Here is a 17,914-nt window from a genome sequence, read left to right on the forward strand (position 1 = left end):
CAAAGGACCTCTAGGAAGGGATCTATCGTTGGGAAAACATGTTTTCCTGAATCCTCAGTCCGACCAGGGCCAGGTATCTCCTCTGACCACATCACATGCATTTATTACTGTAATCAACAAAAGCAACGGCACCCGCCAAGGTAGTCCGGATGGAGATGGGGGGTACTCTGCACACAAACAATTCATATACAACAGATCATCAACATCAACATCGACAACTTCAACACATCAACAAAAAGAGGTACGAAAAACGACAAACAGAGATATAATCCTACCACATCAGATCGTCAGTATCATATCGTTGCTATACAAAAAAGGAAAGACAAGAAAGAGAGAACGCAAGATGTCTTTTTTTTCAGGTGAATTCAACGCCCTGTTGTCTCTCTTGGCGTGCACGAGCTCGTTCCGCACGTCTACGACGTCGATTGCTCGCGTATTCGCTGGCTTCGGTCCCGGTGAACGTTCCAGTACCGGGCGATGTAATACTGGCTGCGCCGTAGGGATGGCTGGATGGTACGGGGGGCGGAGGCGGAGGAGGCAAGTTGCTCATGTTCGGCGGAGGCGCATAGTATGTTGCGGGGATGCTAGATGAGGGAGCCGCAGATGCTCCAGCCCCAGCCGCCGCCGCCGCCGCTGCGGCTTGCTCTCGGTGCATCTGCGCCTGCTGCTGACGTTCCAGCTCCTCGACCCGACGCCAGCGGTCGTAGTTGCCCCCTTCATTGCCGGATAGGGAGCTTGCACTGCCGGCTCGGCGGCGTGAGTTTCTTCTCTCCCGGCGTCTGGCCTCCCGGCTCGCGGCAGCTTCTTCATCAGTCAATCTCCTGAGCGTGACATGGCGGCCGTCGTTGTGCATCTTCACTTTGACAGATACAGGGGGTGAATCGACATGATCATCGCGGTGCCGGCTTCTGCTGCGGTGCCGGTGGCCAGAGGAGGCAGCAGCAGCACCTAAAGTCGCCCCCGTTGCTACACCAGCTGCCAAGTCGCCTGAATCGTGTCGAGGAGGGGGTGGAGCTTCGGAGAGCAGATCGTGCGGGACCGGAAGAGCTGATGCCGGAGGCAGGTCTGAGCGCGCGCCATCAGCTGCCCCAGATGCCATAGGCACAGCAGAAAGAAGAGATTCCCCGTGTGGTGGTGGGCGGTGTGGCGGATGTGTCAACTCCGTCGAAATATCAGTGGCTGTGAACGACTCTGGACCTCGTCGCGGGTAGTAGCCATCTCCAGTGTATCGTCGCCCACTATTCGCGCGAGCTAACTTTTCATCTTCCATCTCGCGGCGACGCAAGTCTTCCACTCGGCGCTGTTCATCATTCGCCTTGCGACGGGAGAACAGACCCTTAAATGCAGCAAAGGCTCCTGCACCTAGAACAGCATTTCGAAGCGTGTGTGATGGTTTCCGTGCGGGTTCGGATGAGAGATAGGTGCTGTCGTAGTAGTACGATGATCCTGGACTTTGAGCGCGACTAGCTGGTCGGCTCGGTGGTCGACTTGGAGGCCGACTCGGGGGCCGATTGAGAGGCGTGCGCTGTGTTGGCTCCACTCGACTCAGGCTTTCCTCTGTTATACTGTCGCTGCGTGCATGAGCCCGGCTATAACGACCAGACTCCGTATCGTCATCCCGATCTCGCCTTCTGTCGAGAAACTTCTTCACAAGCCACGCACCCCCACCAATAGCCCCCAGCTTGAGCATCGTGTCCTCCCACCGTCCTCGACGCCGTCCCCCATCGGAATATTTCTCTTCTGGATAACCCGGGTGCGGATCATCATACTCATGGTCTTTACCTCGCGAGCGTCTTCTGAAGACTGAGCCCAACCCAGAGCCTACTGCTCCCGCGCCTGCCATCGGACCGAGACCACCCGGGGGGTGTCCTTCAGGACCAGGAGGGCCGGATACGTAGCTACGACGAGCTTCGTAGTCCCCCTCCATGTGATAGCCCTCAGTATCGTATAGGTAGGATAACACAAACCATGTGGCCAGAAGCGCGAAGGCGGCGATCGCATATAGAATAAAAAGTACTTTGGGTGAGCCGTAAAGAGTGAGACCTAGTGGTATTTGCACAATCCCCAATATTGTCAAAGCGCGGCCAATCCATCGATGTATCTGGCAGTCAATTAGCCCTCGTGGAGACCATCGGAAATGCCACTGGTTGGTCTACTTACGACAAGCTTCAGCGGCACATGGAATCGCCTCTTGTTCCTTTCGAATTTGTGAACAAGCCAGCCCCATAACACCTGGAAACACACCAAGACGTAGATCGCTAAGCCAATTCCATGATGAGGATTCGTCAAACTACGTCGGGGGCCTACAGCAAACCAGCCGAATACGAACACAACGGTGCTCAGCATCACGGTCAGAACCTGGCACCAGACGTGCAACTTGAATGCCCAGTATGGATTCCATCGCGAATAATATCGGACAATCAAGACTGAGATGGGGACAAGACCGAGAAAAACGATGGTGGCGATGACACCGTGAACCATGATCAGCGTATGATATTCGGGCATGTCTTTGAATCGGTTCCCCATTCCTAGCGCCCATGGTAAGAGAGATTTTAGCAGATGTTGTGAAGAGATATATGGATTGCACCTACCGTTGTATCGCATTGTGTCGAAGTTAATCCCCATCAAGTTGGGCAGCAGGAACGTATCGCGCTCCGAGTCCCATGTCCCATCTCCAACATGTAGCGTATTCGAGGAGTAGGTACTGCTCCCGGGAGCCGTGAGCCCCGAATCAGCCGCCATGATTGTCGAGAACTTTGTTCTCCGGTGATGTCAGGCCAAGATCGATGAGTGGCTCCTGCAACGAACGGCCAGATTAGATGCTGTGGAATGTCGGAACTACCGAAGGAGATCTATTGAGATCCCCCACTCCGAAGAATGCACCATGCGCCGACGGGGAAAGATTGGAATTGATTTAAATGAGTCGCTGATTTGTCCGCCGGCCGATGAACAAGCTATTCGGGGAATTCGCGTGGCTTCTGGAGAGTCCGGAGGAAAAGTTGGGACGACGGACAGTCCAGCTCACTCTCTGCAACAAGCGCTGGCGGTGAGAAGTGAAGAGTGGAACCGAGATAGTATAGGTTATAGATAGAGTGGTCACGAAGACTGGAGATAATGGCGGAAACAATGACGGGTCCAGAGCCAGGGATGTAAAGAGAAAACAATGGAGGAGGAGCGGGGGGGGGTGGGTAGTCGTCAGCGAGACGCAGGATGGGAGGGACAAGTTTAGTCAACCGCCGGGGGGATTGATCGAGATGCAGGCAGGGTTGGGTTGGGTTGTTTAGTGGACTTACCGCTAAGTTACGGCTGGGGATGCGATGCGATCGCGGCTCGCAAGGCACGCTCACCTGGCAAGCACAACTGTTTTCCTTCTTGGGTTTAGTGCGCCAGCGCATATCCCAGACAACCATATGGCTGACTCAGCAGTCAGCAGTCAGCAGTCAGCAGTCCCTCGACCATCTGCCGGCACGGACCGCCTGCGCATTGTATCGATGGATCGCGTGCTACTCCGTATTCCGTATCTATCTCACTTTATCCATCTTATCGTCCGCCTCTGCGATCAAGTGACCCCTGCCATTCCCTCCCCTCTCCCCACAAAGACAAGATGTGTGTCTCCCTGATCTGATTCATCCTTCTTTCCACCTGTTCTTTTCCCCTCCAAGTCTTTAAGTCTCCTCTCACTCTCTATGGTCATTTAAGGTGTTTAAACCCCCAACCATGACTTCTCAACTCGAGATATTCGTCAGAGCGCTCTCTCGGTAGGTGTTCTTATCTACAGAAGCCAGCGGTCCTTAGATAAAACACTACTGACCCCTGTGAACATAGCCTTCTGGGCTGGATCTAGTATGTCTTGAACTCATCTAGGAGCCTCTTCAGGAGAATTCTTTTGTCGAGTCATATATGTAAAGGAAACTTTTTCAGTGGCTTATTGATTGGCATAGCACGCTTTGCTGGTCCGCGTCATTCTATCCCCAACCGCTCAACAACTTCCGACGACGTTCAACCACGGGTCTAGCCATAGACTTCCCTACGATCAATGTTCTAGGTTTCGTCTGCTATACGATCTATACTTCTGCCTTCCTTTGGTCTCCGGTAATTCGTGAACAATATGCCGCCCGCCATCCTCTCGCACAAGACGCTACGGTGCGCTTTAATGACTTCGCTTTTGCCATTCATGCTGTCGTTCTCAGCGTCATCTATTACTCCCAGTTCTGGCCCTTTATCTGGGGCTTTAAGGTCTCTCGGTACCAACGGGTTAGCAAACCAGTCGCTGGTCTTTTTTGGGGTTCTATCGTTGGCGTGGGCGCCGTTGTGGTGATCGTTCTTGCCAAGAGTCCCAATGGGGGACTCGATCCTTTCTCGTGGGCATGGATCGATGTTGTGAGTACTCTGAAATATCGCAAATGTACTATCACAGAATCAGTCCGGATTGATAACTGATCCCATCAGATCTACGCCCTCTCCTATGTGAAACTAATCATCACCATCGTGAAATACGTACCTCAGGCGTGGGTGAACTATAAGCGCAAGTCCACCTATGGCTGGAGTATTGAAGGGATTCTCTTCGACTTCTCTGGCGGTATTCTGTCTCTTGCGCAATTGATAATGGACTCGAGTTTCCAAGGTGACTGGAGCGGCATCACCGGAAACCCCGCCAAGTTCCTTTTATCTAACGTGACCATTTTCTTTGACGTCATTTTCATCGTGCAGCACTACATCCTTTACAAGAATGTAGTGGACGATAAGGATAAAGGACAGGGTGCAAACGATAGAACGCCGCTTTTGTCGCAAGCCAACGATCTGCCGTGAGCAGCTGGTGTCTGCGTATTGGATACGCAAGTCGGATACATCGCGATTTGCTTTTTTGCTTTTTGGAGCTTTTTGGTGGCGGGTCCCTGCTTATGTTGGTTGCGATTTTCTCTGTCCGTTTGTCGGTCCTCGGTTTTCGCGAAACGATAAGACTGCAACCGAGGCTCGGGGTTCCCTTGAATATGTATGAGACGCTAGAATCTCTGCCGAAACAAACGACGGAGAAGCCGTTAAATTGTGAGATGAGTGGTTGAGAGCATTTTTGACGACTGGAGGTGGTCCAGAGATGACTCAACTACTGGTCGTCCAGGATTAATAGAATATATTTTTGGAATAATGTCTTGCACCAGGTTACGGACGGCACATACCATGATTTGGATGTAACATGACCTTGACACATATACGCTCCAACCGCCGAGATCTGCAGGCCGATCAGGGCCAGCCCGGGTGCAGTGGACGCAGTGGACGCAGTACTATGCACAGTAGCGAGGGTGCCGACACCGCTCTTTATCAGCTCTTCCGTGCTGACGGCAATCCTTTGGCGCGGCTTCCCTTCCACAATCCCGCCAATCTGGGGATCGTCACGCTGCGGAATCGCGCAACATGGCATGAACTTCCATGCTGCAGCAGGGATATCCTCCTTGAGGCTTATGGCCCATCTGGCGGTAAGCAGAAGAGATCTGCATCTCAGCCATGTCCAATAGCGCCCACTTGCTTGCCTGTTTTGGTAGTCCAGTTGTGCCAGCCTTGCAAGCGTGGGGGGCCTAAGCATACCGTCAACCATTCACGTCAGCTTGTTGGCTTCGTCCCACCTGCAACGGCCAGAGGAATCGTGCAGAACCATGACTCGAAGTCGCATTTTTGTTATCCCTTTTCTGTCTCTCGTTTGTGATACATCCTCCATGTCCCCTGTCCTCCATACTTCCTTTTTCGATTCTCTATTTTGAGCAGGACTTGCGAGTCCGCGGCCCTCCCTGAGGCTGAGACCTCTGCCCAGACAGGGAGCCTCCTACGACACGCGAATCCCGCATGCATATTGTGCTGCATACTCAACTGCCGCGCAATTATGGTCCTAGGTCTGTGAGCTAACATTCTAGTCCGAGCTACCTTGTCAGCAAACGACTGGATTTTCTTGACAGGGCCGGAGTCGACCCAAGCCATGTTTCAACAACAGAGTGAATTCCTCACTCCGCCAGCTGCATACGAATTTTCCTGATTCGTCCACTGTGGCTTTTTTCACACGATGACTATGCACCTCAGCCCTATCAGGTAGCCAATCTCGAGCCATGATAGTCGATAGTTATGCCTACATAAGCAGTGAAGATCTGCTTTGAGAAAAACAAATGAAACAATGCCCAGGAAACAATAGTCCGAGTCCCTAGTCTGTGGTGCTATTGGTCAATATTTGAAATTCTTGTCATTGGAGTCAACTATGTATACTCCAACAGAAGATGTCATACGGACATTACCGGCCGGCAATTTGAAGTCAGCTGCGATGTTGGATTTCAAACGGAGTGGAATGACCTATTACATCATGCACCTAGCAGAACTCCCCACTATACATCAACCCCATAGATGTGGTCTATATTAAATCACGAGTTTCAAGGCTAGTGCGAGAGTTGCTGACAGCGTCAACGTCCGGCGAAACCAATGATACAGTGGCATCAAACTTCAAGAAATTTATTAAGCAGAGATTCGGAATGACTCCCGCTCAGCTAACCGGATTGACCGTCAGCTCTCGACATATGCATAGCCACATCTGACATTCGAGATACTCCTTCGAGAACAGAACATTAGAAAGACAGTGGTTTATATGGACCTTCTATTTCCTCCAGCCGCAACTCGAAAGAAGCTAGACAATGAAGAAGCACTAACCAGAACCGTTGCCCTGATGAAACTAACTGCTCTTCCGTTGCTGCATGGAACACACCCGTTGCTGAGAAAGGAACGTTTCCATGGACGAGGATACAACTGTATGTTAAGAATCTCATCTCTCGAGCAAGTGGCCTGACAAATTACATACTTAGCACAAGCCAATCTACAATAGAGCTTCTGCTCGCTCAGAGCCTTCCACAATGATTTCACAGAGATCGATTGACAATCAGATGCTGTTACCACCCGGCTCGTACATCCCAAATGCTATGTCATTGCAGATGCAGCCGCACCTTTTTCCAGCGGCAGCCTTCCACGAGGCTCCTCTGTCAGCCGTCCATGGGATGCCTGGAAACCTGGGATATGCACTCAACCAACCCCACAGCAGAAACCCAGGGATGGAGACCGTCTTCTTCCAGCAGGGGCCCTATACGCCCTCATTCTTGAGCCAACACCTGACATCATCCAGCCAGCCCAGTTTACCACTGTTATCACATCCACTAGCAAACACATCTAATCAAGCTTACTCTGTGCGCCCGGGGAGTTGGTCCACGCAGACAGCAACCCAGTTCCAGGCACATACACCGACCCCAGAACCACACACAACAGCGGACTATCACCTCACATCGCCCCATCAGCACCAGCCAGCACTACCTCAACAGCAACTCACCCCCATCTCCACTTCAACGGGCGACTTCGACCTCGACCTCGATCTCGATCTCGACCTGGACTTCGACCTCGATGAGCCCCCATCACAACCCCCAACACAGCCCCACCACTTCGCAGATGAGAACGCCACCGCTGCGATTCCATGCTCCTCTTCATCATCGCCACCACGCTCCCAATACTCTCACAATCACCACCACGTTCAGCGAGATTTGACGAACTATGGTGTCCCCAACCCGGACGGAACATGGCGCTGTGCCTACCCAGGGTGCTCTTCACAAGCCCTCTTCCGTCGTGGCTGCGACCTCCGCAAACACTACAACCGACACCGCAAGCACCTGTTCTGCCGCTACGAGGGTTGTCCACAGGCCGTGCGGGGTGGATTTTCCAGCAAGAAGGACCGAGATCGACACGAAGCGAAACATAACCCCGAGATCCCATGTGAATGGGAAGGGTGTCGTCGGGTTTTCAGCCGAATGGATAACATGAAGGATCATGTGAGAAGGATCCATAAGAGGCGAGACATTTGAAAGAATCCTCTCTCCCTATGTCTCCTGTTTCTTTTGCAGTCGTCATACTTGACGAAGGGGGCGGGGCAGTTTCCCCTTTCGCTCCAACTCCCGGAACAAAATGCACTTTCTCGCCCCCCAGGGGATAAACACTTTTCAGAAGGGGAAAGGGGAGGGGTCCGAATATGCTGCAATGGAGCCAGTCAGCGACGTACAAACATGATTACATACAAAGTATGTAGTGAGGGTGTGTACCCCCAGCTGACGAAAAGTGGAACGCTTTCTTTTCAGCCTCATCCCGTGACCATGACTGAAGGGGAAGGAAGACGTGTGGTTCCAGTTCCTGGCTGGCCTGCTTGCAGGACTTGGCTTACCCCCCCAAGTGATCAAATCTACTCCACCCCCTCCCTTGTCTCACCCTCCTTCACAAGAAGATGGTGTGTGGGCTGACAGGTATTCTCGCCGTCGCCGTCGCCATCGCCATCGTCATCATCATCATCATCATCATCATCATCATCATCATCATCACAACAACAATATCTTCTCCTTCTGTTGTAACAAGACCAACAACGCCCGCACATCACTACCATACAACATACTCAGAAAACCGACAATCGAACTCCACGCACGAGCAGCTCTACTCACTGCATCGCCAGTGCGCAGCGCAGACTCGTCAAACTTGATGACACCTTCCCCCGCTCCCATCACCCGTCTATAAAGTATCCACCCAAAGACAACCATAGCGGCCTCGTTGTCCTTACCACGACCCTATTCAACACAATCAAATTTCACTGCTGGCCAGTGAGTGGGACTGAAAACAGTTGGCCGCTTGTACTCTACCCAGCTGCGCTATCAAGCCTTCTACTACTCACTGTTATGTCTACCATACCCATAGAACTTCTACACAACATATCTTGCTGGATTTTTTTCTCCCTTCTGTGGGCTGTCCCCTGTCCCCTGCCTTTTGCTTTTCTTCTTTCTTCTTCTGGAATGTCATCTTTTGATACAAGGTTTTTGTTTTTCCTTCTTCCATGCTGAGGCTAGCTGGCTAGCTGTGCAAATCTCCGAAAATGCAAAAATGGGGATATGTGGAGCAAGTACCAAGAAAGAAAAGAGACAGCAATACAGAAAATCCAGACCAACAACATTTCGGACCCCCCTTTCGGACCTTCTGTTCTGCAATACTACTCGTTAAGATAGAATCCAATAGATTGAAGGATGTCGCTTATGGAAACATTGATCGACGCCAGAGCTCCTATATGTATATGTGGGGAATATTTTTACGACGAAGACTAGGAGGTGTTGTGGAAGGCGCAAAGGGAATATTGGGAACAGCAGAGGAATCGTGAAAAAGAAAGAGTCAAAAAGATATCAGCGAGCTTTCCCGAAGAACGCCAATGAGGTCAAATCTTGTACAAAAGAACCATAATTCGCCAAGGTATTCAGCAACAAACGAGGCTAAGGAAAATATGCATGGTAAGAAATGGAGCAAATGGCATGGAACAAGTCGCGCAGAACAATGGGCGGTAGAGAGTCAAGGGTAACTCTAAGAAAATCTGGTATCACAGCAAGAAGAGTATCAAGAAGACGGGACGAGCTCATATGATGCATGTGCAGTATACACGACAATTGGGGAATCGGGTGGCGGGCGGTGGGCAAGAGTGGCTGCGTGATTCCCAGCATGACTCATCAACATCAGGATCATGTTCGAGAAAGCCACCTTCCCGAGGACTGAATCAACACGGGCGCTGTCGCTAATGCAATATCATCTGAACAATAAATCTGCACTAATGGGAAGGGGGGGTCCTCACGACCATCGTGAGGAGATCGCTCATTGAGCGTTGGTGCGGCGGCGCCGACCGCGGTTGCTACCTTCCGGTCTCTGGGCCAGGACCTGCCTGAGAGCCGGATCATCCTTGTTCTTATCGACATGATGGACTCGGACATGTCTGTTTAGATTGTGTGAGTTGCGCGATTGCATTGACTCTTGGTAGATAAAGACCTTACCGTTGAAGATTGTCCGGTCGAGGATACTTATGCTGTTGATCTGGACAAAAAGGGCAGACATAACCGGGAGAATTGTGGACGAGACCATGACGAATCATCTCGTTCTTCCTTTTAAAGCCCTTGCCCCCTGGTCCACGAGGACAGCCTTCTATGGGGCAAAAATGCGGACGGTCTTGGGAGTGAACGTTCGCATGAGAACTATGGAGCCGTTGAGTTTGTGGTCTCAAGTCGAACCGGGTCATACAGATGCTTACTTTAGTAGATATTGAGTCTGGAATGGAGGTGCCGTGCACCCAGGATAACGACATTTATATGTCCCAGCTGGTACAGGCCCATTGACCTGCGCAGATGGGTTGAATAATCGGTCACAGGACCCTGTAGGTGTCTGATCCGTCGGGGTCGGATAACCTGTCGCGGGACTCTTGACCGTGGAGGAAGCCACCTCATATGGTGAGGTCAGATAAGGAATCTCTTTGATCCTCCAGTACGGTGATTGTGAAGCAGGAGACGGCATGGTCGACATTTCCTTCGAGCTCGCAGGAGATAGATGTGAATATGGGCTGGGCGGAACCTGCGGGGTTGGCCCAAACTGCCCCATGCGTTGGTGATCCCAGAGAGAGTCTGTCCTTGAAACTGGAGAGGAAGCTTGTACTGGAGGCAGGGTATACGAAGATGAGCCATTGATGCGCACGGCGGGATTTGGCGGTACATCCGTGACTGCCGCTAATGCAGTTTGGAGGGAAGGGAGGCTATGATCAACAGAATTCCCCGTTGATGAAGAGTGAAGCGCTGGTAGGACCTGGCCTGGAGATGTCGAAGGGTTGACGAGAAGTAGTTTGCTCAAGCGGGAGTCGGGGTCAGACAGCTTCCTTTCCTGTCGTGGCGGAGGATCCGATAGTAGTGATGAGATATTATTGGGAGGCGTGTGCTGTTGCTCCTGCTTAGGAGACGACTGCTCCGGGGAATGAATGGGTTCTTTTGGCGTCAATCCGAACTGGGCATTCTCCCTAGGATCTTCCTTGATATCTAAAGATACCAGGTCAAGTGCTTGTTTGGCTGTGGCTGCAGCTTTCAAGCTGTCTGTCTCCGTGGGTTTGCATGGCTCTGGCAGCAAAGCATTGTCCAGTTTAGACCTTAATTTAGTAGGCTTTTCAAAGGAATCATCAGTTACCGGCTCATGAGTGAAGCCATGTTGATATTCGAAATTGGCTATATCAGGTCGATTAGGCTCTAGATGTCTGATCAGCACCGAGTTGCCCTCGAGTGTTCTGGGCTTGGGAGATTCCGGCAGGCGCTTACGGGAACTGCCCGAAAACGGTGCCACGTCGTCCACAGGAGGTTTAGCAACGTCTCCCTCAGGCGGCGGTTCCCCAAAGGGTGGAGGCGAATCCTTGAGTGAGTAATCAACCTGGGTGGCCTTCAGCCCGGGGGAACCGGGGATTTCATCTGGATCGTATGATTCTGTCATGAAGGCAGTGGTTTGAGGCGCATCAGGTGCGCTAGCCTATTGTCTGTCGATACTTCTTCTGGTGCCTTGTGTCGCGTAAAGCAAAGCAAGCTCACGCTGGAGGCAATGGTTCAGGTCTTTAACCTCTCCCGCGAGCACAGCAGACGAGTCGCGTTGTGGGGCTTAAATGCACTGTCATCTGATTAGTATGTGCGCGGGTAAGGCCCTAGCAAGATGGCGTGTAGGACACGAAAGATGCAGCTGACAAGAAAGATGAGGCAAGCGATCTACGGTAGCTATCCTTTGGAGCCAGAGACCGAGCATGGTTCGGATAAGAAAGAGGAATGGGATGGAGATAGACGGCAAGTCATTGAAGAAGAAACATGCGAGGATCGGACCAATGATTCAAGATCCGATCTGTAGCACTTCGGGAGAACACCACATTTGGACCCGTTGCGATGGATGTGGGGTGCAGATCGAGCAAAGCCAGTTGAGAGACGGAGAGAGCAAGAAGAGAGAAGAGGACTAGAGTGGAAGCCAGTGATATAGAAAGGGAGGAATGTTTGGATTCACATGACAGCGAGTTCTCTCACTTTCTTTTTCTGGGAAAAATAAGAATTGTGTGGTTTCTTCTCTCTGTTGGCTGTGTGATAGATGATGGTGGGACGAGCAGGACAAAGAGGAGAAAACGGCCAAGTATTTTGCTTACCTGCTGCTGTCACAGAGCCCAAGTCGGGTAGCCTCAGGAACCAAGCGATGAGGCTCAAGCGGAAGTCAATCAACCGCACGTCGAAATCCACTCCGAAATAAGAAGCCTGCGCTGCACTGGGCGCATAGATCAAACGATCTTCCGCACAAGAATTTAGGAGCCGTGGAAGTGGACTTTTGGAAAGAACCTGAATCGTCTCACAACTCGAGAGACGGTCGTTTTGGTTCAATAAAGCAAGAGCGGGGGATGACGATGAGAAAAGGTCACGATGTTACTCTGGTCTGATGAAAGGTGGAAGAAGAAGAGGAGGAGGAGGAGTAGGTGCAAGTAAGCGAGCATCAGGTCATGAGGAGAAAATCATCGTCTAACGGTGCCAGGTGTAAGCGACGGTAACGGCGGGACTCGTGGTGATAGCAGTAGCCGTTATAATTGTGGTTGTAGTTGCAGTGATCATAAGCAATGGCAGCAGCTAGAAGAGGAAGAGGAGCAGAAGAGGAATGAAAATCAGGACTAGATGAACGTAGAAAATCAACAAAAGCGAAGAAGCACAAAGGTAAAGGTAATTAAGTCAGAATAGTGGTGGCCGGCAGTAATCCAGACACGATAGAATAGTGGCCGATAGAGCTGATAGTTCGAGCCAGCGGGATTATGACGCGCTTGGCAGGTGAGAATTGGAAAAATAAAAAAAGAAGTGAAAATACGGTAAATCAAAATGAAAAAGGAAAGGGGGAAAGAAAAAAAAAAAAAAAAAAAAAAAAAAAAAAAAAAAAAAAAAAAAAAAAAAAAAAAAAAAAAAAAGAAAAAAAAAAAAAAAAAAAAAAAAGGGGAAAAAAAAAAAAAAAAAAAAAAAAAAAGCAGCAGAGAAAAATAAAATAAAATAGGATAAGATAAAACAGGATAGAATAAGAAAAAAGGTTCAGGGTACGGCCGGAGCGGTCAAGAGCGCAAAAGCAGCAATCGCAGCGTGGAAACGGCAGAACCGAAAGGAAGGATCCGGTTAGAAGCAGAAGAGAAAGAAGCAAGAAAGGGCACTAGGTGAAGAAGGAGTAAAGAAGCAGAAGTGGATGAAGAAAACCCACACAATAACGGGTGAATGGATGGATGGCCGAGAAGAGAGGGTGAGTGGATGGGATGGAATGGGGTAAGGAGATGAGGGACAGGATGGGCTGGGATGAGATGGAATGGAATAATGGGACGGAGACGGAGAGTTAATTGTTAGGTACAGAGTAGTTAGTCTTGTATTTGACTGACTGACTGACTGACTGACTACCTTAACTTACCTCAACTCAGTTCAAAAGTCGAGGCCCGTTCAAGCCGTGGTACAGTACTCGGGGTGGGATTGAGGAGGAGAAGGAACCGTGGGAAAAGCCGCTGACTGAAAAGCGATCCACACCCAGCCCGGCCTGGCAAAAAGACACGGGGTGGAGAAACAACAAAAGAGACAAACGACAGGACAAGTTTCTTGCTTCGACGTACGGAATCCACTAGTAGCATCTAGTCCTGCCAAAAGCCACCACCACAACATCACAACATCAACATTCATCAATCAGCTATGACCCTAAGGTGGACAGAAATACAGTAGTATATCACATAACAAATGTAGGAAGAAGACCCAAATGCGATTAGAAGTATCTTAGTGAGTGATAAGTAAGTTAGCTAGTCCGTCTGTCCTCCCTCCTTTTCTTTTTCTCTCGTATTGTGGTATCCCCTCCCCAACTACGAGTTATTGTATTTGTCTGCCTGGCTGGGCTGGCTGGCTGGCTGATCCCGAGTCCCCTTTCTCTCTCTATCTAGCATTCCCATTGAATAACATGGTGTGTGCGTGCGCGCGAGCAACAAAGTTTGACTGCCAGTCATGAGAATCATCACAATCACGATGATCAATCTTTCCGGGGGTTGTCCCAGTTTCGCAGTTGAAGCTCCACCTGCGTCAAAACAAAATGGGAGAAGAGGAGGCCCTGAAGAAGCGTTGAGGGAGTAACTGAAAGCTGACTCCCAGACGCGCCACTGCAGCAGGCAAACAGAGGTAAGTGGGGTGAGTCTCCCCACGACTGAGAAGCTGACAATCGCTGGGAAAGAGGAGACCCTACTATTGACATCTGCTGGTATTGTGGACTGGACTCCTACTTGGAATGAACCTTACGCACAAGAAAGAAGTGTATCACATTGGATATCTGCGAGAGAAATTGATGTTCAACTCTCGAATATCATTCCTTCCTTCGGGTCCCCTCCTTTGTGACCAAGGCGAGCACCGAAGAACAAGAAGAAGAAAAAGGAAGAATAATGCCACGTCCACGAGGCTGACCCAGTCAGCCTAAACCGAAAAGAGGCTCCACCCATATGAGGCTCTCTGCATGGCAGTCAATGATTGGCAGTCAATCGCGGGCACAGGTGAAGAGGCTGAATTGTTCATCTGCACAGAACCGTCGTAGAACTTGGCGGCGAGGGGGAAAGTGCGTTTGGCTTGCCGCCGCCACCCTTCATCTGGGCTGAAGCCAGCAGCAGCTGCTGCTGATGTGGTGGTGGTGGTCTTCATGGTTCCTTCTTCCACGCAGGGCGATCGTCTCAAATCGAGGGGATTCTCGATCGATCGGCAGAGCTTTCTGCTTCCGTTTCTCAATGTCTCAGTTCTCTATAGCCGTAGGTGCATCATGATTTACTCGTTTGTTTTCTTTTTTCACTTTTCGAATGATCGTCTATCCATTTCAAGCCAACGTTCGTACTGGGTAGCATACCTCAGGCGACAAGGATCGCTGCCCGTGCAGTCGTTTGATGGCTGACCGCCTCGGAACGAATCTCAGTCAGTTCCCAAACCTCCACTTCGCTTTGCTGGACAGAATCCTTCTGGCTCGGTAACACAGACGGCACGGGAGAGCTTTTTAGGTATTCATTCACCCATTGAGTCCTTCATTATGCACAGGGATTCTCATGACCAGTTATGAGAGATTCCGAGGCAGGCAGCATCCATCAGAACCAGGAATTGAGAAGCAAACAGCAGCGGCAGCGACCGCACTTGCGAACAGGTCACATTTAGAACGAACGAGGAATCTCGAAGAAGAAAAAGAATGATGCAACAACTCTCGACCACTATAAATTGCCAAAAACGAAAAGCAAAACTAATCGCGGTCTGACTGTTGATTTCCGTACGGACATGACTGATTATTGACTAGGTAGTAAATAGATTGATTGAGGCCCAGTAGTTGCGAATAGGCACTAACAAGCTGTGCCGATTCCGAAGGCCCCATCTTATCGAACCTAACCAGTAGCCGCAGGCAGGATTGAGGATACATAGTCCTGAGTACAAAGAGGAATGGGAGGGGAGGGGAAGAAAGGAAAGAATAGGAACAAAAAGTCAGTCAGATCAGGTCAGCTTTGTTGTGTCCCACTTCGACCACTCCCTGTTTATTCCGGTTCTTCCCAGTTACATCGCACGGCCATTTCATCATCAGCATTATCAACAATACTGTCCCCGACAACAATAACAACTACAATACCAACAGCAACAATCACAATAACAACAACAACAACAACAACAACAACAACAACAACAACAACAATATTGTTGCTAGAATATTGCACTCGTATTCTGGATGGTTTGTGATTACAGACTTGACCTCTTCGGCATTGGTTTCGATCCGTCGAATCCCAGAACCATGAATCGGAATGGGTCTATGAGGGGTTGGGCGGGAAACGGTTATCTACACCACGACCTTCAACTAACCCATGTAGGAATGGTTCTTGAGACGGACATTAGTTAAGGTAGCTATAACCAATAAAGAACATCGGACTAGAGACATTATTAAGACAATTTTTACTCTCCCGGCTCAACGAGAGACCTGATTATTCATTCTACGCTTGGCTGTCTGGAGTTCAATTCCGGAGAAGCATGGGACAAGAAGATGGGAGATGGAAAATAAAAGCAACACCAAGAGAGTCAAATATGTAAAGCAGGACAAGAAAAATGCTTGATGCCTATCAGTCCCTCCCTCCCCCCTTGTGCGCATCCAATCCTGATCTGATGTGCAGCCAATCCTCTATCCCCAATTAGGCAGGTCTTTGGAGCGCAGTGCCAGGTGGTGAAGTCTCCTGGCTTGACAGGGTAGGGTATATTGTGCTGTACGGAGTACAGGAAATAATTATTCAAAAGGTTTGAGTTAGATTCTTGCAATATGGGTAGATACTGTAAATACTCATGACTGGTTTGCTCTTGCCCTTCCCTTCGCAAGCTCTTCCGTGGGCTAAGACCCGGAGTAATTGTCTGGTGAGACTTTTTCAACTGTCACTCTGCAGATGATCGGGTCGTAGCCCAGCCCCGGCCCCACGCGCTTTTCCTTCTTTCCTCGCGCCCCTCCCTTCCCCCTTCCCCCCTCCCCACTTCGTCGTCAGTGCACCAAATGATCGATGCTCGTTTCACAACGGGCAAGAAGGAAACGAACCCATGGAAGTGATGAGGGCTGCTGTTGCGGCTACTGCTACGGTGCTAGAGCCTAATGCTACAGCACTACTCGTACTGCTGGCCAGCGGGGTTCGACTTCAGCGACCAGCAGCTGAAGAAGGCAGATCGCTGTGCCGGAGGTCCATTCTCACCTGCAGGGTTGGCAAGATAGCACACACCACACATACACTAACTTCTAGGAATCCACTTTATATGACGACATTGTTCTTTGGTGAGGGCTGAAGGTTCTCCAAGTGTGATGAAAGCTGGTAAGTTACTGAGTAGTACTCCGTACTTGGAGGCAATTGTTTAATTGATTTAGCCTGTTCTTCCCGTCCCCGATATGGAGGTACTGTACTCCATGGATGTACAGTACCGACCATCTGCCAGCACAGCAGGAGGCTACGTCGGAGAAAGAAAAAGGACCGCACCCTATGAATGTAATGATGGCCACCATTGGTTCCTTGGGGCGCTTACGGCAGCACCCTTCTTCTGCCCTGGACAACCATCATGCCCAGCTGCCCCAGTCAGGAGCCTCGACCACCATCGCACTGTAAGACTGACTTACTACTCACATCCGAGTACCACCTCCCAAAAGCTACGAGTTACAAGAATCTCTTCATTGTGTCAAGCTAGACAGCCAATCCCCTGGGTCAAAGCTATCTTACTCGAGTCAAGACAATTGAGGAAGTAACAGATCCAGTCCAGATGGGTTACTCTGCACGACGGAAACCGCGAGAAAACAAGTCGTCTCCATCGAGAACAAGGGAAGAAGAAGCAAAGAAATAGCCCGATTGAAGGGACCTGGACATCCCCCTCCCATCTCCCCTTCCACTACCCGCAAGAAGAAGAGTACCGGTAGGTCGAATCCAGAGAAAGGTAAGAAACCACACAACCACCCGCACAACAAGGACGAGAAGAAGGTCGTGCAATGCGACATGTCATCCGATAGAAGCGACCGGATAGGGACTAGAGGCGGCCCGCGCCGAAGCAAACTGACGGTTCAGTTCACCAATTCGCGGATGGATCGTCGCCAGTACTTATAATCCCCGGCTACTATGTGTGTGTGTGTGTGTGTGTGTGTGTGTGTGTGTGTGTGTGGGTGGCCCATAAACTTACCCTGCTTAATATCATTACTATTACAGTGCAGAGTAAGCAGCACACAAACCGGGAAAAAAAAGATATTCGCATACGCATACCCACACTCACACACACGCAACAAAAAGCATTCGAATTACCCTACTTCCAATCAATGATACCCTTTCCTTTTCATGAATCTTGATAACTGCCCGCATCACTGCAGCATCAAACATTAAACACCGAGGGTGGCCCCACCGTTTAATGTACCATCATCCATGTGCCACTTTCACTCCTCGACCTCCCCTCCCCCTCTTCTTTCGTCTGTATCACCCAATCTGATCGACACCAAGACGGGCAAGAAGGGTGCCAGAGAAGTTAAG

At 50.3% G+C, this 17,914-nt stretch overlaps 4 protein-coding genes across 4 annotated transcripts; 2 read left to right on the forward strand and 2 right to left on the reverse strand.

Moving 5' to 3' along the window:
• Positions 1–249: 249 nt before the first annotated feature.
• Positions 250–2,848, reverse strand: BO86DRAFT_68868 (uncharacterized protein). Its single transcript, XM_025677576.1, has 3 exons — positions 2,592–2,848; positions 2,161–2,528; positions 250–2,101 (listed from the first exon to the last, which is right to left on the reverse strand). Exons 1-3 carry the CDS (start codon positions 2,740–2,742, stop codon positions 356–358), a joined length of 2,265 nt encoding a protein of 754 aa, XP_025528380.1. The 5' UTR covers positions 2,743–2,848; the 3' UTR covers positions 250–355.
• A 788-nt stretch (positions 2,849–3,636) lies between these two features.
• On the forward strand, positions 3,637–4,866 carry BO86DRAFT_388644 (putative L-cystine transporter). The gene is made up of 4 exons (XM_025671907.1): positions 3,637–3,758; positions 3,826–3,843; positions 3,942–4,380; positions 4,450–4,866. The coding sequence occupies exons 1-4, from the start codon at positions 3,718–3,720 to the stop codon at positions 4,807–4,809; spliced, it is 858 nt and encodes a 285-aa protein (XP_025528381.1). The 5' UTR covers positions 3,637–3,717; the 3' UTR covers positions 4,810–4,866.
• Positions 4,867–6,447: 1,581 nt separating this feature from the next.
• On the forward strand, positions 6,448–8,185 carry BO86DRAFT_388647 (putative C2H2 transcription factor). The gene is made up of 2 exons (XM_025671908.1): positions 6,448–6,782; positions 6,837–8,185. Exon 2 carries the CDS (start codon positions 6,885–6,887, stop codon positions 7,875–7,877), a length of 993 nt encoding a protein of 330 aa, XP_025528382.1. The 5' UTR covers positions 6,448–6,782; positions 6,837–6,884; the 3' UTR covers positions 7,878–8,185.
• Positions 8,186–9,260: 1,075 nt separating this feature from the next.
• BO86DRAFT_428207 (uncharacterized protein) lies at positions 9,261–11,331 on the reverse strand (the record flags this gene model as incomplete). The annotated part of the gene is made up of 3 exons (XM_025675575.1): positions 9,261–9,805; positions 9,864–10,061; positions 10,118–11,331. The coding sequence occupies 3 exons, from the start codon at positions 11,329–11,331 to the stop codon at positions 9,688–9,690; spliced, it is 1,530 nt and encodes a 509-aa protein (XP_025528383.1). The 3' UTR covers positions 9,261–9,687.
• Positions 11,332–17,914: the final 6,583 nt, after the last annotated feature.

Source organism: Aspergillus japonicus (genome assembly GCF_003184785.1).
Source record: "Aspergillus japonicus CBS 114.51 unplaced genomic scaffold BO86scaffold_19, whole genome shotgun sequence".
Taxonomy (NCBI): Eukaryota; Fungi; Ascomycota; class Eurotiomycetes; order Eurotiales; family Aspergillaceae; genus Aspergillus; species Aspergillus japonicus.

Bases quoted from the DNA above. Each gene is read 5' to 3' on its own strand.
- BO86DRAFT_68868 (XM_025677576.1), bottom strand. From the start codon at position 2,742: ATGGCGGCTGATTCGGGGCTCACGGCTCCCGGGAGCAGTACCTACTCC. The intron at 2,529-2,591 runs GTAGGTGCAATC...CATGGGCGCTAG, and splicing joins CGACACAATGCGATACAACG to GAATGGGGAACCGATTCAAA. The intron at 2,102-2,160 runs GTAAGTAGACCA...ATTGACTGCCAG, and splicing joins ATGTGCCGCTGAAGCTTGTC to ATACATCGATGGATTGGCCG.
- BO86DRAFT_388644 (XM_025671907.1), top strand. From the start codon at position 3,718: ATGACTTCTCAACTCGAGATATTCGTCAGAGCGCTCTCTCG. The intron at 4,381-4,449 runs GTGAGTACTCTG...TGATCCCATCAG, and splicing joins CGTGGGCATGGATCGATGTT to ATCTACGCCCTCTCCTATGT.
- BO86DRAFT_388647 (XM_025671908.1), top strand. From the start codon at position 6,885: ATGATTTCACAGAGATCGATTGACAATCAGATGCTGTTACCACCCGGC.